General features: G+C 38.7%; 2 protein-coding genes across 7 annotated transcripts in view; one reads left to right on the forward strand and one right to left on the reverse strand.

Moving 5' to 3' along the window:
* Positions 1 to 13,131, reverse strand: part of DBF4 (DBF4 zinc finger) — a 31,737-nt gene extending 18,606 nt beyond the window's left edge. Inside the window, exons 1-7 of one of the 4 annotated variants that reach the window (XM_047752122.1) lie at positions 12,882 to 13,131; positions 12,099 to 12,315; positions 10,746 to 10,918; positions 5,300 to 5,479; positions 3,507 to 3,557; positions 2,029 to 2,098; positions 1,759 to 1,835 (exon numbers count right to left, since the gene is read on the reverse strand). In XM_047752122.1, coding sequence (XP_047608078.1) covers positions 1,759 to 1,835; positions 2,029 to 2,098; positions 3,507 to 3,557; positions 5,300 to 5,479; positions 10,746 to 10,918; positions 12,099 to 12,144 — 597 coding nt within the window. In that variant the 5' untranslated portion in view covers positions 12,145 to 12,315; positions 12,882 to 13,131. Of the gene's footprint in view, positions 1 to 1,758; positions 1,836 to 2,028; positions 2,099 to 3,506; positions 3,558 to 5,299; positions 5,480 to 10,745; positions 10,919 to 12,098; positions 12,462 to 12,881 lie in introns of those variants that run through there. The other 3 variants (XM_047752121.1, XM_047752123.1, XM_047752124.1) reach the window with 3 other exon arrangements.
* SLC25A40 (solute carrier family 25 member 40) overlaps positions 12,557 to 21,368 on the forward strand; it is a 50,461-nt gene continuing 41,649 nt past the window's right edge. For 2 of the 3 annotated variants that reach the window (XM_047752125.1, XM_047752127.1), the window contains exon 1: positions 12,557 to 12,812. The gene's annotated coding sequence lies outside the window, so the exon portion shown is untranslated. Of the gene's footprint in view, positions 12,813 to 12,837; positions 12,897 to 21,368 lie in introns of those variants that run through there. The other variant, XM_047752126.1, reaches the window with a different exon arrangement.

Raw genomic sequence — 21,368 nt, forward strand, 5'->3', positions numbered from 1 at the left:
AACCTTTATAAATATTTGTATATAACATGCATATACACGGTAGTCATGGTTTATTAAAAATTGTGTTCAAGAGAGTTCAAAAGCTACTGTTCAACTGGCAACCACGGGATCTTTCCAAAATACTGATCCAACCAAGTTACTCTATTAATTACCTCTCAATAATGTCCCAAACCCTTCAAAATAAAATCCAACTCCTTTATGTAGCATGCAAAGTCCTATCTGAACTTGCTAATTTTTCTAGTTTCATTTTCTGTCACTTTCCCACTCAAAGATCAGGTTGTATTATAGTAGAGAAAACTTCCAAAACGTGCCATCCTACTTATGGCTTCATGTCTTCATGTACACTCTTCTATAAACTTTATTTTCCTTTAAGATTCTAGTTATTTAAGGACTGAGTGAAGAAAAAGCAGACCACAAAAGAATGTTCTCCAATATGAGAACCATAAGAAAGCAAAGAGGTTGCTGATGACAGAAACAATATGACTGGCTTTAAAAAAATGTACATTCGATTTGCCAAACTGGTCAGTAGTTTTGTACCTCATAAGTTGAAGAATGAATGGGAAATGTAAAAGTAGAAATATGAGACATATAAATGATATAAAGATTGAATAATAGGGGTAGGGATGTGAGGTCAAGGGAATTCTTACTGCATTTGTTTTAAAGGACAAAAAAGATAAGATTCTATATTGAGGCTTTAAGGAGGAAGTGAGTAAAAGGAAGAAACTGAAGATAAGGGAACATTAGGTCTAACAGACAGCAATGTCCACTGTACCTGTTCAACAAATCTCTGAGGTCAGGCTAGGCAGTTACACTATATGACAGGATTTACAGAGCAGTTGGAAAGTCTATTTCCTGTGTTCCCAAAGGAATATATTATACACATTAGGAGCTTCTCATGCAATATGTTAATTGTGGTGATCTCCTGCAGAATGAACAAATGTATTTATTCTTTTGGTTGCAGTAGCAACCAAAGAAGAAAACAAATCTATGCTTCCATTCCTGGAACAACTTTTACCTCATGAGTAAATTCTAAACTTAAATGACACACAACAATTTACTCAATAGAAACATGCATACAGTACAGAGGATTACCTCCCAAGATAACCTGGCAATAATGTTTTCCACTTGGCAAAAAAAATTTTACAGATAAATAAAAACTGGAGTTCCTGGAGTTCCCGTTGTGGCTCAGTGGTTAACGAATCTGACTAGGAACCATGAGATTTCGGGTTGATCCCTGGCCTTGCTCAGTGGGTTAAGGATCTGGTGTCATGAGCTGTGGTGTAGGTTGCAGACGTGGCTTGGATCCCGAGTTGCTGTGTCTCTGGTGGAGGCTGGTGGCTACAGCTCTGATTAGACCCCTAGCCTGGAAACCTCCACATGCCGCAGGAGCGGTCCTAGAAGAAGGCAAAAAACAAAACAAAACAAAACTGGAGTTCCTATCATGGCTCAGTGGTTAATGAACCAGACTAGTAACCAGGAGGACACAGGTTTGATCCCTGGCCATGTTCAGTGGGTTAGGGATTTGGTGTTGCCATGATCTGTGGTGTAGGTCGCAGATGTGGCTCAGATCCTGCGTTGCTGTGGCTGTGGGGTAAGCCGGGGGCTACAGCTCCAATTCGACCCCTAGCCTGGGACCCTCCATATGCTGTGGGTGTGGCCCTAAAAAGACAAAGTAAAAAAAAAAAGAAAAGAAACAATAAAAACCCCAAGCTTCATCATTTTCTTCAATTTGTTTAAAAATTAAGGAAAATAACATACCACATCTCTTAGAGAAGTGCTTGATTTCTTGAGGAGATATAATTCTTTTTTCTTTTGTTCAATGTAATACCTAATATCTTTATTGAAAAAAAGAAGGGTTTAAGATTAGCATTTTTACCTTTGGAGTTAAACACTGATATTTTCTTATAATTGTACTAAATTCAGATGAAAGAATTACAATCTTCCTATCAGCATTCTCACTATCTAAAATTAGGTCAGAGATAGATACTTGTAACAAATATTGTCAAAAAACAATAATAAAATCCTTACCATCAATATGAAGAATTTTTACTCCCCATGATAAGGCATTTGATAATATACTATTTGAAGGAATAAAATCCTGCAAAACAAACAAACCAACAAACCTAAAACCTGATAATTGTTCTAGGAAATTAATATTTTAAATGAACTATATTAAAAATATCATTTGAAGCTTAATGTCACTGATATGGTTATGCAAAACAGATCCTACCTATACAGTTACAAAAGCAATGAGGACATTAGTTTTTTCTTCTGGAATTTCTGAAATCATTCCTATTTAACATATTCCCATATTCTTGACAATTAATGGATGTACCCTGCAGCCTTACAGTTAAGTTTCAGGAGATTATTTTTTTTGTGGCCGCACCTGCAGCATGTGGACGTTCTGCGGCCAGGGACTGATCCTGTGCCACAGCTGTGGCAACACCAGATCCTTAACTCGCTGTGCCACAAGGGAACTTTTAGGAAATTATTTCATTTAAAAACACAAAAAAATGCCACAAACTTCGGAAGTGTCCAGTAATATTTTAAAAGGCCACAAGACGGAGATACTTCTTATGGAAGATAACATAAAAAGGGAATGTATATATATGTATGACTGGGTTCCTTTGCAGGAACAGCTGAAATTGGTACAACACTATAAATCAACTATAATTAAAAAAAAAGAAAGATCACACAAAGAAAAAAATAAAGATGTTTCTTAATGAAAAGCAGATTTTTTCTTTATAAAATAAGATACATGCACTGTAAATCAACTATAATTTAAAAAAATCACATAAAAAAATAAAGACGTTTCTTCATGAAAAGCAGATTTTGTTCTTTATAAAATGAGGTACATGCTGATAATTAAAAATAAGGGGAGTTCCCATCGTGGCTCAGTGGTTACTGAATCCAACTAAGAACCATGAGGTTGTGGGTTTGATCCCTGGCCTTGCTCGGTGAGCTGTGGTATAGGTTGCAGACTTGGCTTGGATTCTGTGTTGCTGTGGCTGTGGCTGTAGGCTTGGCAGCTACAGCTGCGATTAGAGCCCTAGCCTGGGAACCTTCATATGCCATGGGTGTGGCCCTAGAAAAGGCAAAAAGACCAAAAAAAAAAAAATAAAATAAAATAAAAAAATAAAAATAAAAATAAGGAAAAAGTTTTAAGAACATCTCTCTCTCTCTTCTTTTTTTTTTGACTTTTCAGGGCTGCACCCGTGGCATATGGAGGTTCCCAAGCTAAGGGTCTAATCAAAGGTACAGCTGCCAGCCTACACCAGAGCCTCAGCAATGCCAGATCTGAGCCACATCTGTGACCTACACTATAGCTCACAGTAACATGGAGCTTAATCCACTGAGTGAGGTCAGGGATCGAACCCTTGACATCCTGGTTCCTAGTCAGTTTCGTTTCCACTATGCCATGACAGGAACTCCAAGAATATCTCTATTTTTCACTTTAGTTTTTAGTAACAAAACATACAGTGTGAATTTTTAAATTTCCTACTTACATGGTCCTTGATAGCTTTTTCAACTAATAATTTTCCTCTGCTCAAACACACCTATAAAAAGTCAGAGAATAATTAAAATATAAAGTTATAACATAGTGCCTTACTAGCAAAGATTTTAAAAAGATAAAATAGCTAAAGCAAATAGATAAAATTTATGATTTTTAATACAAACAAAATTTGAAATTTTATTTGTACAAATCTTAATGACTATCAACACAATAAATGTATGATAAAAAGTGATTTCCTTAGGGTCTCTAGTTGTAATAAGATCTCCCTATCAAAGAATTTGTCTCTTTTTTTTTTTTTGGTACATCAACTAAACGCGAATAAAATTCAAGGTCAGTTCTATATTAAGTTCTATTCAACATGAAAAATAAGAGAGGTAGGGTGATATGAAATTCTATCTATAATTAAATAGTAAGTTTACATTTTAATTTTCTACTTAACAAAGTATCTAAAAATATGAGTCAATTATATATACTGTTTTTACACAGTATTTACTTTTTAAACAAAACACTAGGAAAAGCAGTTGAAATGCTAGCAGCAATTAATTTGTCACTGGTGTACAACCCTGTTGCTCCAAAAAGCATTAACTGAAAGAATGTATGTGGCTTACTTGGTCTCTTTTGCAACTTTTTTCTTCTATACATTTGTCTCTTTTTTTACCAAGTGATAACTCTTATGTAATTAATTTCTTTTACCTGTTCTCCCCCACCCATTTTCCACTGCTTCTCAAATGGTCATAGTCAAAAGTTGGGAAGGATATTTTTAAATAATTAATTTCGATATAAAAAAATGACATTTTATTTTTCATTCTCTTCCCCTTTCCATACTCAACTCAATTTAATTTATCCTTCCCTGTACCTTACAATTTACTGGCAATTGAGTGGCAGGGATATGATGTTAGTAATTCCAGAACAGGGGTTGGCAAACTTTTTCTTTAAAGGGCCAGACAGTACAAGGTTTAGCTTCTTCAGGCCGCATAGTCTCTGTTCCAATTATCCCATTCTGCCTTTTATAGCAGGAAGCATTCAGTCAACACATAAATGAATGGACATGTCTGTGTTTTGATAAAACTTTATTTATGGACAATTAAAATTATAATTTCATTTAATTGCTACTTGTCACAAAGCACTCTAATTTTTTTTTTTAAGACTGCACCTGTAGCATATGAAGGTCCCCCTGAAGGGTCGAATCGGAGCTGTTACTGCTGGCCTACACCACAGCCACAGCATTGCGGGATCCAAGCCGTATCTGTGATCTACACCACAGCTTACAGCAATGCCAGGTCGTTAACCTACTGAACAAAGTTAGGGATCGAACCCATGGATACTGGTCAGGTTTGTTATTGCTGAGCCACCATGGAATGCCGAAGTACTCTTTTTTTGATTTTGCCCCAACTGTTTGAAAATGTAAAAACCATGCTAAGCTTACAGGCTATAAAAAATAGGCCACAGGCTAGATTTGGCCTATGGGCTATAGTTTGCTTGTCCCTGCTCTGAAACAAATAAAAGATTTCTATTTCTTCTTTAAACAATGGTCTGTTGTTACTTTTTAGTTGTAAAGTACTCTAAAAATAAAAGCCATCACAAAGTGCAAGGGCCTATTTTAGGAATCAGAGCATGACTACACAAGTAGTATTTCTATATCTATAGCAATCTTATTAATGATGGGAAGGGACTCTTAATGTAGATAATGTTCTATCTAAAGTGAACTCTGCTTTCAGCCCACTCTTGACAACTATGAGATCCTATAGCCTTTCAGTGAATTTCAAAGCATAGTAAGAGACTTACTGAATCTGGAGACTTAAATGAACTTCCATCATGGCTGGGATGAGGTGATGTGGTTTCCACAGCATATGCAGATTCTGGACTTGGTACAGGAGAAATTCGTCCCAAGGTTTGTGCAAATTTAGCTTCCTTTTTATTTGAAATAAGATAATTGATATCTTTGCTGAGAAATTCTTCAACTCGCTAAAGGGAAATAAAGTATTTTTAAGAAAGTCATATAAACCATAAACTGTTTCATATGCTAGATATAACAGAAAATGCCAATTTGATGCATTTTATTATTTTCTAAATTTGTGGGTTTTATACTGTATTATTCTGAACTGAGAGTTCTGAGAAAGTACAATGGGAGTTCCAACAACACAAAAACAGCATGCAGTTTATATATCCTGTTTAATACACATAACAACCTGTGTTACTAATATTATCCATATATTGTGGAGAATAAAACTAAAGAGAAATTAAGTGACCTGCCTGAGGTTACATCCAAATAACAGAATTTGAACAGAGGTATTCTAATTCAAGTCCATGCTCTAAAGTATTACTATCTAGCAGAACTCCTTGTAATGATGGAAATATTCTTTATCAGCACTGTCCAACATGATAGCAACTGCTACATGTGGCTACTGAGTACTTGCAATGTAACTAATGTGACTGTGAACAACTGAATTTTAAACTGTATTCAATTTTAATTAATTTCAATAGTCACGTGTGACTAATGCTACAGTACTGGACAGCACAACTTCAAACTCAATGTTGTATCTTTCCATAAGACTTAAACTAATTAAAACGTAGGGACCCTTACTTTGAAGAGTGCATGACTATTTGAAGACAATTTCCCTAGTTTGAAAACCACTGCTTAAATGCCTGAATTTATAAACACCTGTACCAAAGTCAATGTTATTGAAGACCACCTCCATCCAAAGGCAGGAAAATTAAACTAAGTAGAAATACTTTCAATTATTAACTATTTGCATAAATGAAAGACTCCTAAAATACTTTAAATAGCCATATCTACTTTTTATAGGATCTTAAAATATAACTGAAGATAATGAAATATGAAGCAAAGTATGTAAGAGATGAGTTTATTTCATCTAAGCATGAAGCAGAATTTGCTAAGACCAGTTGCTTTGGTTAAATGAAAATCACTACTTTTTTCTTGGGCAACATTTCATCTACTAGTAAATAAAGTATTTTAAATATTCCAGAGATTACAAACTCAAGGGCCAGCAAGAATACAAATGAACAATTATATGTCAAATACTTTTATTTTCATAAATATGTGATCCTAGCACTACCAGAGGTTCCAATTTTTCAAGAAGCCCAATCTCCATGTTTTTTTTTTTTTAAAATGCAATTAAAACAGTTAACATAAAATTTACCATTTAAACCATTTCTGAATGCACACTGGCATTCAGTACGTTCTCACAATATTGTGTAACCATGCCCACTATCCATTTCTAGAACTTTAAAAAAATCTTCCTAAACTGAAACTATACCCACTAAACAATTAACTCCCCATTTTCCCTCTTGCCAGCTCTTAATTTCTGCCATTTCTATGAATTTGACAATTCTAGGTACTTAATACAAGTGAAATCCTGTATTTGTCCTTTTGTGTCTGGTGTATTTCATTTAGCACAATGTTTTTAAAGTTCACCCATGATGTAAACAGGGATCAGAATTTCATTCTAAGGTATGTACATTCTACTGTATATCTACTTTATGTATAAACCACATTTCATTTATCCATTCATTTGGAGATTAACATTTGGATTGTTTCCACTTTTTGAATATTATGAATAATGCTGCTATGAATATGGGTGTACAAATACCTCTTCAGGACGCTTTCAGTTCTTTTGGATATATATCTTGAGGTGGAACTGCTTAATCATATGGTAATTCTATTTTTAATTTTTTGAGGAAATAGTGTTTTCCATAGCAGTTATACCATTTTACAATTTCACCAACAGTGCATAAAGGTTCCAGTTTCTCTACATCCCCAACAACACTTATTTTGACAGTGGTCATTCTAAGGCCACTTTTGATGTGAAGTAGTATCTCATTGAGGTTTTTTTTTTTTTTTAAAGGGCCGCATTTGTGGCATATAAAAGTTCCTAGGATAGGGGGTCAAATCAGAGGTACAGCTGCTGGCCTTCGCCAGTCACAGCAATGGCAGATCCGAACCTTGTCTGCGACCCACACCACAGCTCATGGCAACCCTGGATCCTAACCCACTGAACGAGGCCAGGGATCGAACCCACATCCTCATGGATACAAGATGGGTTCTTATCCTACTGAGTCACAATGGGAAATCTGTTTTTTTTTTTTTTTAATTGAAGTACAGTTCAGTTACAATGCTAGTAACACACAGTGTCAATGTGTGTTGTAAGCAAAATAATTCAGTTATACCAACATATATATTCTTTTTCATTAGAGCTTATTGCAAGATACTATACTTTCAGGTGCTATATAGTAGGACCTTGCTGTTTTTGTTTTATATATAGTAGTTTATATCTGCTAATTCCAAATTTGTAATTTATCCCTCTCCTACCCCTCATTCCCCTTTGGTAACCATAAGATAGTTTTCTCTGTCTGTCTAGCTCTGTCTTTGATTTGTATTTCCCTAATGATCAGTGATGTCGCATATCTTTTCATGTGCTTATTACTTATTATCTTCTTTGGAGAAATGCCTATTCATGACCTATGTTCATTTTTTAAAAACTGGGTTGTTTTTTGTTAAGTTTCAGCTCTTTATATTCTGGATATCAATCCCTTATCGGCTATATGATTTGCAATTTTTTTTTTGTCTTTTTGCTATTTCTTTGGGCCGCTCTCGTGGCATATGGAGGTTTCCAGGCTAGGGGTCGAATTGCAGCTGTAGCCACTGGCCTACGCCAGAGCCACAGCAATGCGGGATCCGAGCTGCGTCTGCAACCTACACCATAGCTCACGGCAATGCCGGATCGTTAACCCACTGAGCAAGGGCAGGGACCGAATCCGCAACCTCATGGTTCCTAGTTGGATTCATTAACCACTGCGCCACGACGGGAACTCCTGATTTGCAATTTTTTTTCTCTTGTGTGGGTTATCTTTTTACCCTTTCGATAATGTTCTTTGATGTACAAAACCTCCTCATTTTTATTAAGTCTAATATATCTTTTTCATTTGTTGTCTGTGCTTTTGGTGTCACAGCCAAGGAATCCACGCCAAATATGTCATGAAAATTTCTCCTTTTGGAGTTCCCATTGTGGCTCAGTGGAAATGAATCCAACTAGGAACCATGAGGTTGTGGGTTCAATCCCTAGCCTCGCTCAGTGGGTTAAAGATCTGGCATTTCTGTGAACTGTGGTGTAGATGGCAGACACGGCTCGGATCCTGCATTACTGTGGTGTAGGCCGGAAGCTGTAGCAACTGCAGCTCTGATTGGACCCCTAGCCTGGGAAGTTCCATATGCTGCTAAAAAGCAAAAAAAAAAAAGAAAAGAAAATTTCTTTTATTTTCCTCTATGGGTTTTAGCTCTTACGTTTAGATCTCGATCTATGTTTTGGTTTTTTTTGGCTGTTCCTGTGGCATGTGCAAGTTCCCAGGCCAGGAATTGAACTGGCACTATAGCAGCAACCCAAGCCACAACAGGAACAACACTGGATCCTTAACCCACTATCCCACCAGGGAGCTCCTTGATCCTTTAAAAAAAAAAAACAAAAAAAACCAAACAAACCTTTAATAACATGTATACAAATGGGGGAGACCCAGGAAAACTGCGTAGTTCAACAAAATAGCTTAAGCCCTTGCCTTAAATGCTGTATGCAGCTAAAGACAGAAGAGGATGTTGGCGGGGGTAGACATCAATGAAGAGGAAGGCAATTGACATGGAGATGGGAAAATAAATTGGTAAACAAATGTTTGCTGAGCTCTGAATAGACAATGGGACACAGAGGAGTTTTAACAGATTTGTCTTTTGAGGGCCGCACAAGCGGCATATGGAGGTTCCCAGGCTAATGGTCAGATTGAAGCTGTAGTAGCCGGCCTAAGCCACAGCCACAGTAATGCTAGATCCAAGCTGCATCTGTGTCTGCATGTGTGGGGAGGTAAGAATTTGATAATAAAAATTTTTAGGAGAAATTAAGTTATAAAGTTATAAAAATCCACAGCTTTGGGGAAAATTTTGGACACTTATTGCCATTAACATGCTCCTCACTTCACTGGTCCACTTCAAACTTTTTTAGGATAAAAATTTGAAGTATATAAAACCAGCTTTCAAACTGTCTCTAAATTATTATCTAATATGTAAGTTAACTCAAAATTTCTTGCCTCAGGAACTGCTACGGGAAAGAGGAGAGAGAAAAAAAGGTGGGCAGGGCAGGGAGTCCCTGTACTAGCTACTACATTGCTGTTTTAGTTAGAGCAGTTTCCTTTTACTGGCTATGTCCTTTGGACTTCTGAACATGCTTTTGTTAGAAGGGTTCTATTGCTAAAAACACAAATCTAAAATTACTGTTTTAGATCAGAAGGGTTTATGAATTTTTCCATCATATTTAACAGAAAGCTGTTAAACTATATCAGATGATAGGTAGTTTGTAGCCATTGATTGCTAGATCAGAATAGCACAGTACATGTGAGTCAGGGAATTAGGCTAATTCTACCCTGGACCAGTCACTTAACTTCTCTGGATACTTAAGTACTTAACTATTATGACAAATGTGTGACAATGTTTTAGTTTTAAAAAATGAATAGCAAAAAAGTAGCTCTTCCAAGATGAAGTAAAATATCACATCAATAAACAATTACAAAACACTTGTTACATGGTCTGCAAATTCCAGTCATGGCAGGATCTGCTCATATTATTCAAAGATGTTAACTAGCACAAATTCAAAGCACAGCAGAAACCTCTGAAGTAGGAAATAAGTATAACCTTAACCTCACTAAAATTTACCCCATATTAACTTTAATTCTAAGAAAATCTTAGAATTTAACCCAAATTTTCTAATTTGCTAACCATTTACTCCATGTATAAGGTAAGAAAGAAGCAGGTTTTCCATATTTATAATTTATAATAACTTATAATCCAAAATTGTTTTCTTAATGACATTCATTCTACTGAGACTTTTTCAAGAGGAATTTTAAGTCTGTGGTTTGAACAGGTTTTCCATGTTCTGTAAATAACATTCTTTTATGTAGCTTCCCAATCATAATCAAGAAGCTCCTTCCATCTGGAGGATATCCCAACAAGACAACCAGAAGACAATCTCACTCTTTGTGAACTTTACACCAGACTAATAATCACAGAAACCCGAAAATTTTATCATTTATGATCAACAGCTGATAGAAATTTTAAGCTTAGTGTTTATGTGGTTGTAAGTTTTCCAAAAAGAAAAATTTAAATGACTACATATTAGAAAGTACTAGTTACAAAGTTTTCTTTTTTCGTCAAAAGTGTATGGTTTTGACTTACCCCTCCTAGATCCTTAATGTCCTTTTGCAGTTTTTCAGACAGGGCGCCAGAAGGTAAGTCAATATAAAACACTTTTCCCCAGAGTGGCTTATATTTGGATTTTTCTGGTTTGTTATCAGTTTTCAGAGATTTCAAAGATGGTCGGTTTTTCTCATTTTTAACCTGGATTCCACCTGTTGTTTAAAAAATTTAGAATCAGATGATGTTTTATGCAGATGAAATTTCTGTTTTGAAAATATTTGTATATATAATAATCATACTATATAGAGGGAAAAATCTTTATAATTTCACTAATTTAGCAGTCAACATTTTGTAGTACCACACAGAATAAAGGCAAAATATATTTATTTTAACAAACGCTATGTCACAAAATAATTACTGCTTACAGTCAGTAGTTAGATTTGCAGGAAATACGTGTTTATTCATGTTTTATGCATTAAGGCAGGGAACTATATGAAACCAATTACATCTTAGGATGTAAACTCCGTGGAGTACTTACCAAATACTCAAGGAGCTTCTGCCATTCTGTCGAACACTCAAAATTGGTACTTAACATGTTGAACATCAAATAATGCAAGAAACCTGTTACCCAGAATGACCCAATCCTCAAGTTTCTATCTGCTCAAGGTTTTGTTTCAGTCAGAGTTACTGTACATATTAAGAACTAAATGGTCCATTTGAAGAACTAAATCACCATTCATTTCATTCTTTTGAAAACAAATTTGAGATCCAAACAACTGCTTAAAAAATTAAGAACTTAATCTGCTCATAAGTAGAAGACCACAGTAAATATACATACACACTATACATTTAAAAGGAAAACTTAAAGGCTGGAATCCTTTACCAAATAAAAGTGATCGAAAAATGAAAATTTACCTTTGTTTCTATTTTGAAAACAACAATGGTGTGTTTGAAATACAAATACTTTCCCTCCATTTTATGAGTAAAACCAAAAATCTACACCCACAATCACCCAATTTAATCCTGAAGCGAAAAGCCCTCAGTACATCTGCTTTTAAAGAGACTCTAGCTACAGCCTCAAACGGTCGCAGCGTATGTGGGAGCCCCGGAGAGTTCCCGGGTTCGCACATTGTCTTCAGATTTCACAACCGAAGGCACCACTAGGAATTTGCGGTTGAAGCTGGAGCGCTGAGGGCGCGAGAGCAGGGCCGGGATCCGCTCACTTTCTGAGGCAAAACCTTAAACCGAGCCTTCCTTCAGGCCTCAGAGCAGAAGGAACGTGTCAGAATAGGAAAGCAGCAGACTCAGCGCGAGAAATCTCAAGAATTAATAATGGAACCAGGAGGGGAGGAAAGGATTAAAGGGACTGCGGGCGGAGGAGGGGCTTCATACCCTGGAAATGTCCTCTGCTGTGGATCCTCATGGCTCCGGAGTTCATGGCAACCCTTCGGTACCTACATGCTGGGTCCGGAGAGGGTGTCGCGCCGGGTGGCCGCGGAAACACAGCTCCTCGAGGCCCGTTGACCGGCCGCTCGCTTCTCCTCTTCCGCGGGCCACCACACCCACGAAGGAGAGAGGCCGCGTCTATCCGCCGGGTTTCCGGGTCGAACTTAACCCCAGGGCGCGGAGCAGGAAAAGGTAAAGCACAACGAGTGGGCTGCGGCGGTTGAAGATTTGAAAACGCGTCACGCGACGCGGCGCCGATACGCGCGCCCCGCCCCCTCTCACGCGGCACGCCTCGCCCCGCCTCGCGCTCGCCCCCACGTGCCCGCCCCCTCGCGTCGCGCTGGACCCCTGCGTGCCTGCCTCTTCGCGCTGCGCGCCCCACCCCTCACGCCCCGCCTCCTCCCGCCGTGCGCCCCGCCCCCACGGACCGCATCTCCACCCGCTCCCCTCCCCCACTGCGATGCTTTCTCAGCCTCATCTTCGCGGTTGATTCCTGCTGCTTCTTGTCCCTATGCTTTTTTGTACAGTCCGTGTGGCTCGGAGTTGACCAAACGTAGTGAATGCAGTTAGCACCAAAGGCCGGCCCACCCTGCCCTCAGCGTCATTCCCGCCTTTTGAGGTTGCTGGGACCGCCTGCACTGCAGCCGCCTCCTCCCTCAGGTACGCTAGTTTTCCTCGACCTGTCCGGAGGGCTGGAAGCGCGGCGGCTGCGGCCGAGCCAGGACTCACCTTTAGGCCGGGCAGGTTGGCAGCGACAGACTCTGTTCGGCTCGCCCAGAGTCGCAGAGCGTAGTTTTCCCGCGGTCGCCCCGCTGGCTGGAGGCAGGCCGCAAAGGGACTCTCCCGGCAGAGAGCGGCGGCGGGTTTGGGGGGGGGCGTCGAAGCGAGGGTTGGGCCTGAAGGCCCCGGCCTGGAGAGCGTCCGGGGCGCTTTGTGCCTTTTGATGCTTGTATGCGCTGCTCAGTTAACCTCTGCTGTGCACTCTGTTGTTTTCGTCTTATTGGGTAGAAGTTTATTTCAGCAATAACAGAACGAAAGGGGAATTCGAAATCTCAAGTCTAGGATTTGGGGTCTGGACCAACCACCGATTAGCCTGTAAAACTTGGGTTTAATTACCTAATCCCTTTGAGACTCAGTTTTTTCATCCGGGACTTGTAGTAAAGAATAAATTTGAATGTTTTGAGAAGTTAATTAATTTTCTAAGTGGGAGAGTGCTTACACATACAAAATGAATTTTGGTGTTTCTGCTCTTAAACTTCTTAAAGAGTAAAAAGGGTTAAATCTTGTGCTGTTTTGCTTTTCTTACCTCCTGGCCTTGTTGGTCACTTATTGTTTAATGACTGATTTTTAACTGAGTAGCTCGGGGAAGTTAGTGCCAATATCACCGTTTCACAAATAGGTAGTTTAAAGCAAAGATAAGGGTAAATTGTAATACCGTTAGTCAAAATGGAGAGCACAGAGAGGTGGTTCAGGTTTGCTAAGGGAAATTAGAGTTTTGCAGTGATGGTTTTAGTTTGAGGGGCTTGAGGAGACAGGTGTGGAACTGTATTAGACGCTTGGTAATATTTGTCTATAATTCAGGGGAGATGTTCTGGAGGGAGTGATGGTAGTGGCACAGAAAGGGAATATAGATTGATTTGAGAGACATGGTACAGACCAATCACTGATTCTCAGTCATAGGGTGATGTGTAAGAGGTTTTCAGATCTTGGAGGTACAGTTTGAACAAACATATTTCCATTAGAATTTCTTTTTGGGAAATACAATCTGTTTTCAAAATATAGGCTACAAAAAGAGCACAAGATTTTTATGTTCACAAGAAGTTTTAAAAGATTGAGACACACCTAATATAGAATGCAGTTAAAGTCATGGGAGAAAATGAAATTGCCCTGGAGAGCATGTGAAATAGGAGAAGTAGTGGTGAGCAGAGGATGATGAAATAGAGAAAGAGAGGGAGGAAAGGCCACAGAGTTAGAAAGAGAACTGGGAACCAGTCTTCAAATGTCACATAGTTAAAAACATTGGGATTGACAGGCTTTACTAACTATATGGCTTTGGGTAATTTTGATCTAGATTTTAATTTGTGAAAAGAGGGTAATAAACACTTCTCAGGTGTTCTGAGAATTAATTGAAACTCTTTTGAGAGCTAATTATTAGTGCAGTGCCTGATAGAGTGAGAGCTGGCAAGTGCTGTCGTTTTGTTGAACTCCTGTTATCAGCCTCTCCGTCTTCAGAGTTCCAAAGGCTAAGACTGGAAAAATAGGGCTTGGATTCTGGTGATGAAGATGTTTTTTGGTTACTTAGTGACAGTTTCAGTAGATGGCTAAGGTAAGTACTATATAAAAACGATGGGCTTGAAGTGGAGACAGGTTGAATATATTACTAAAAAATTTGTCCGTGTAGGGAATTTATAGGAAGGGACAATAGGGTCTTGGGGAGGTTTAGGGGATATGGGAAAGATTTATACATGTTTCTGTTGAAGAAAAGAAAAACAGGGAGTCTATTTTATGTTCCAGGGAAAGATGAGGTACCTTTCTTACTTACTGTATTGAGGAAGAACAGTAACATAGTGTCATCCTAGGCTTTTAGACACACCCTTGACTGCACTGTAAGTGATAATGTCAAGCTGTGAATAAGCAGAAAGTCTGTTTTTACTGGACAGTGTTAAAAAATGTCTGATCTGTAACCTAAGGACATTTATAAAATTATTTTTGGGAGTTGTCTTTGTGGCTCAGTGGGTTAAGAACCTGTTTAGTACCCATGAGGATGCAAGTTCCATCCCTGGCCTCGCTCAGAGGGTTAAGGATCCAGCGTTGCTGCAGACTGCCGTCTAAGTCCAGGATGTGGCTCAGATCTGGCGTGGCTGTGGTGTAGGCTGGCAGCTGCAGCTCTGGTTCAACCCCTAGCCTGGGAAGTTCTGAATGCTGCAGGTGTGGCCCTAAAAAAAAAAAAAGTATTGAAACTCAACGAATTTCCTGGTGGCTCATCTAGTTAAGGATCTGGTGTTGTCACTGCTGTGGTGCTGGTTTGATCCCTACCTGGCCCTGGAACTTATGCATGCTGCAGGTGCCCCCCGCCCCCCAAAAAAGCCGGGAATGAATCTCAGATCTCTTAGTAGCCACCAGAAGAGGGACATGGTCATATATCTGTGGCCTGTTAACATAAGGCTCCTTAGTGGACTCCTTACTATCATGTAAATAATCAGGACTGTTGGTAATGAGGTTTATGTTAGTACATCTTGATAAGCTTCACATGAAAGGTATACATTCAAAAAGAAATGGGGCAGTGTTACTTGTGAAAAGTTGGTTAAAGTTCTCTTAAGCAAAGTTGCAGACCATTGAAGAGAATCATGGTCTAATTAAATAAAACATTTGGCTCTGAATCAAGAGAAAATGAATTTCATTCAGTACTGGCTCTAATCCTAGGTAATTTTATGACCTTGGGAAAATACTAACCTGCTCTACTACAATTTCCTCATCTATAAATGAAAGTAATATGTGCCCTGTCTACCCCACACCTTTTTGTGATTATCAAATGAGGCCCTAATTTGTTTTTTCAGACTACCTCATATATATACAAATATACATTTTTAATTTATTTTTATCTTATTATTTTTGCTTTTTAGGGTTGCACCTGTGGTATGTGGAGGTTCCCAAGCTAGGGGTCTCATAGGAGCTACAGCTGCCGGCCTCCACCACAGCCACAGCAATGCCAGATCCGAGCTGCATCTGCGATCTACACCACAGCTCATGGCAATGCCGGATCCTTAACCCATTGAGTGAGGCCAGGGATGGAATCTGCAACCTCATAGTTCCTAGTCAGATTTGTTTCTGCTGCGCCACAACGGGAACTCCCAAATATACATTTTTATTCTAGAGTGTAGACAAATGGATTTATTCATTCTTCTGTAATACCACTTCCCTTTCTTCTTTTTCTTAAGCCTCTCTACCTGGCTGGCTGGAGGTTGCTCCTCTTTCTTTTTCATAGCAAGCCTGACTTAAATTCAACCTTTTATCTCCTTATTTGGGGCCTTCAGTAATATTCCAGTAATTTATTGATATATTATCTCCTGAAATGTGTTCTTTTGCTATTTTTATTAGTTAATTTTCACGTTTTAGAGTCTCACTACCTTGGTGAATTGGAGGGCCTAAGGTTTTTCTGAGGTTAGTTTTTAGTTTTCCAGGCTAAGCATATGAAAGGATAGTGGCTGTGGCCTTGAAGTCCATGCCTCAGGTTAGGGTAGGCTGGGAAACCAAGGAACAATAAACATATTGAGTCCTGGACCACAACCTAAGTGAAGGGTGAAAAATGGAGACTAAGCTACGCAGAATTCAAAATTTGAGAGTGGCTCACTCTGAGACAGTATAATTCAGAGGCTGTTGTGGCACCTGCAGGAGCAGTTAAGCATAATGAGTTGGTCTAGAGGTTGTATTATGTTTTGAAATAGATTGCAAATTCCTTTAGGATATTACAAAATATGTATTTGGCCATGACTGTAGTCTACCTACCTATCCCACTTCTTTCTTTCCTTCTGTATTGATTGAACATCTACAGTGTGCTAGTGAAATTGGTTTATCCTAAGACCCCCATAAAAGTCTCATTATGTAAATTAAAAATTTTTATAATATTTTTAATAATCCACATACAATAAAGTGCACCCATTTTAAGGATGCAGATTGATGACTTTTTTTTTTTCTACCTTTTAGGGCCACACCCGCGGCTATTGAGGTTCCCAGGCTAGGGGTCGAATTGGAGCTACAGCTGCCAGCCTACACCACAGCTACAGCAATGCAGGATCTGAGCTATGTCTGTGACCTGCACTGTAGCTCATGGCAACAGTGGATCTGTAACCCACTGAGCGAGGCCAGGGATCAAACCCACAACCTCATGGTTCCTAGTTGGATTTGTTTCTGCTGCGCCAGGATGTTAACTCCAGGTTGATGACTTCTGACAAATGCATATATCAATGTAATTACCATCCCGATCAACATTTCTGTTCCTTCAGAAGGTGTTTGAATCTCCCTTCTCTCACCAATGTTAACTACTCTTCTGATTTCTAATAACATAAATAATTTTTCTTTTATTTTGACTTCATATAAATAGAATCATATAATTTATATGCTTTGTGTCTCAGTTATTTTGCATAACATAATATTTTTATGATTCATCCATGTTGCTACCTGTATCAGTAGTCTATTCGTTTTTATTACTGAGCAGCATCCATTGTGCAAATGTACCACAGTTTATCCATCAGCTGTTGATGGCTGTTTGGGTTGTTTCTAATTTTGTGTTCGTTATGAGTAATGGCTCCATGAGCTTTTGTATATAAGTCTTTTTGGGAATATATGTTTTTATTTTTTTTGGAATTGATGGATAATATGTTTACTGAATATTTGACATGAGAAACTATAGAAGTTTTTAATAACTGTTCCCTCCAGCAACATATAAAAGTCTCAGTTGTTAAACATCCTAGTCTCTTACTAGTTGTGAACTGGTATCACATGTATTTTTTTTTTTGTTATTTATTTATTTATTTATTTGTCTCTTTGCCTTTTCTAGGGCCGCTCCCTGGCATATGGAGATTCCCAGGCTAGGGGTCTAATCGGAGCCATAGCCACTGGCCTACGCCAGAGCCACAGCAACGTGGGATCCAAGCCGCGTCTTCGACCTATACCATAGCAACGCCAGATCCTTAACCCACTGAGCAAGGGCAGGGATCAAACCTGAAACCTCATGGTTCCTAGTCGGATTCGTTAACCACTTTGCCACGACAGGAACTCCATTTTTTAAAGTTTTATTGAAGTACAGTTGATTTACAATGTTATCTCATGTAGTTTTTAAAAAGATTGAGGTGAAATTAGATAAAACTCACCATTTAAATTGTTTTGAAGTGTATAATTCAGTGACTTCCAGGGTATTCAGTGTTGTGCAGCCATCACCACTATATAATTCCAGAACATATTCAGTACCTCGTAGAGAGGGTCAATACCCTTTAAGCAGTCATTCCTTGTTTGCCCACCTCCTCAACCTGTGGCAGCTATTAATCTGCTTTCTGTTTCTATGGATTTGCCAACTACATATATTTCATGTAAATGGAATCATTAAGTGTTTTTTTGTGCTGGCTTCTTTGATTTAGCATAAAGCATTTTTTGGGTTTATTCATGATTAGCATGTATCAGTACTTCCTCATTTTTTTTTTTAATTTTTTTAAGGCTCAGTGAAATACTATTCCCTGGTAAGGGTATGCCACATTTTGTTTATCCATTCATTGCTTGAACATTTGGGTTATTTCCACTTTTGGCTGTTATGAATCACAACACTCTGAACATTTGTGTACGAGTTTTTGTTAAACGGTATTTTTCTCTTGTGTATATACATAGGAGTAGAATTGCTGCGTCATATGATAATTGTTTTTTGAGGAATGGGCCAGACAGTTTTCTACAGTGCTGGGTCATTGTACATTCCCACCAGCAGCGTAAAAGTTTGCCTGTTTCTCCACTTCCTAATCTACACCTGTCGGTTTCCTTTTTCCTTTTCTTTTTTTTTTTTTCAATTAATTAAAGCCTTCCTACTGGCTGTGACGTGGCATTCTGTGTGTGTGTGTGTGTGTGTGTGTGTGTGTGTGTGTGTGTGTGTGTGTGTCTTTTTAGGGCCTCACCTGCAGCATATGGAAGTTCCCAGGCTAGGGGTCAAATGGGAGCTATAGTCGGTGGCCAACGCCACAGCCATAGCAATGCCAGATCCGAGCCGCGTCTGTGACCTACACCACAGCTCACAGCATTCTGGATCTTTAACCCACTGAGTGAGGCCAGGAATCGAACCTGCATCTTCATGGATACTAGTTTGGTTTGTTAACCACTGAGCCATGATGGGAACTCCTGAAGTGGTAGCTTATTGTGGGCTTTTAAAAAATTTTTTTAAAAATTATAGTTGATTTATAGTATTCTGTCAATTACTGCTGTACTGAAAAGTGACCCAGTTACACATATACATACATTCTTTTTCTCGTATTATCTTCCATCAAGTTCCATCACAAGTGATTGGCTGTAGTTCCCTGTGTTATACAGCAGGATCTTATTGCTTATAAACTCAGGTGCAGTAGTTTGCATCTGCTAACCCCAAACTCCCAGTCCATCCCTCTCCTTCTCCCTCCCCCTTGGCAACCACAAGTCTGTTCTCCATGTCCATGAGTTTGTTTCTCTTCTGTAGATAGGTTCATTTGTGCCGTATTTTAGATTCCAGATATAAGTGATATTATATAGTATTTGTCTTTCTCTTTCTGACTTCACTGAGTGTGAAGTTCCATCCATGTTGCTGCAGATGGCATTGTTTTGTACTTTTTTATGGCTGAGTGGTATTCCATTGTGCATATGTACTGCATCTTCTTAATCCATTCATCTGTTGATGGACATTTAGGTTGTTTCCATGTCTTGGCTGTTGTGAGTAGCATTGCGATGAACATAGAGGTGCATGTATGTTTTGGAGTGAGTTTTGTCGTGATGTATGCCAAGGAGTGGGATTGCTGGATCATATGGTAGTTCTTATTTAGTTTTCTGAGGTACCTCCATACTGTACCCTATTGTGGTTTTGATTTGCATTTCCCTAATGATTAGTTGAGCATCTTTTCATGTGTTACTTGGCTATTAGTGTATCTTTTTGAATGTGTATAGTTCTGTTGCCCATGTTTGTTCCCCCCCCCCCCCCCCCCCCGAGGCATATGGAATTCCAAGGCCAGGGATCAGATCCAGCAGCATTCACAACCCAAGTGGCAAAGCCGGATACTGAACCCACTGTGCCAGGCTGGGGGTTGAACCTGCGTTCAACTCACAAGATGCTGCCGATCCCATTGCGCCACAGTGGAAACTCCTTTGCCTATTTTTAAATTGGGCTTTTGTCTTTTTGTTGCTGAGTTGTGAGTGTTCTTAAGGATTTTATGTACTATGCGCTTATCAGATAGATTAGCAAAAATTTTCTCCAAATGTATGGGTTGTCTTTTCACTTTTGCTGTGGTATTCTTTGATACACAAAAGTTTTAACTTTGATAAAATCCAATTTTATTTATGTTTTTCTTTTGTTTCTTGTACTTTTGGTGTTATATTTAGGAACCTATTGCCAAATCCAAGTTTATTTAGCTTTACTTCATTTTATCTTCTAAGAGTTTTATAGTTTTAGCTTAGGTCTTTGATTCGTTTTAAGTTAATTTGTGTATATCATGTGAGCTAAGGGTCCAACTTTTTAGATTCCACATATAAGTGATAACATGAAATTTGTCTTTCTCTGCCTGACTTTCTTCATTTAGTATGGTAATTTCTAAGTCCATCCATGTTGCTGTAAATGGTATTATTTCATTCTTTTTAATACTCCATTAAAAAGAGTAATACTCCATTGTATATATGTACTTCATCTTCTTTATTCATCTTTCTATGGACGTTTAGGTTGCTTCCATGTCTTGGCTGTTGTGAATAATGCTGCAGTGAACATTGGGTGCATGTATCTTTTTGAATTATGGTTTCCTCTGGAGAGATGCCCAGGAGTAGGGTTACTGGATCATATGGTACAGATTCTTCTTGAGAAAATATTCTCCAACTCATTTTATGAGAATAGCATAGCCTTGAAACCAAATCCCAGTAAGTATGATGTAAGAAACACCAGGAAAATATGGAATTCCCGTTGTGGCTAGTTGGCTAATGAATCTGACTAGGAACCATGAGGTTGTGGTTCAATCCCTGGCCTTGCTCAGTGGGTTAAGGATCTGGCATTACTGTGAGCTGTGGTATAGGTTGTAGACGTGGCTCGGATCTGGCATTGCTGTGGCTGTGGTGTATGCCAGCAGCTACAGCTCCGATTAGACCCCTAACCTGGGAACCTCCATGTGCCACAGGTACGGCCCTAGAAAAGATAAAAACCTCAGGAAAAAAAAAAACCACCAGGAAAATAGAAAATATTTTGAACAGAAGGAAAATTACAACACAGTATATCCAAATTTGTGAGATGCAGTGTAAGCAGTGCTTGGAGGGGAGTTTTTAGCACTTCAAAGCCTATCTTAGAAAGGAAGAAACGATCTTAAATCAGTGATGTCAACAAACACAAAGTAAAAAGAAAAGAAGTTATAAAAATGACATGAGAAAGCTGTGATATAGAAAACAAAAACAGCAGTTCCTGCTGTGGTGCAATGGAATCAGTGGCATTTTTGGAGCTCTGAGATGCAGGTTTGATCC

Source organism: Phacochoerus africanus, chromosome 11 (assembly GCF_016906955.1).
Source record: "Phacochoerus africanus isolate WHEZ1 chromosome 11, ROS_Pafr_v1, whole genome shotgun sequence".
Lineage (NCBI taxonomy): Eukaryota > Metazoa > Chordata > Mammalia > Artiodactyla > Suidae > Phacochoerus > Phacochoerus africanus.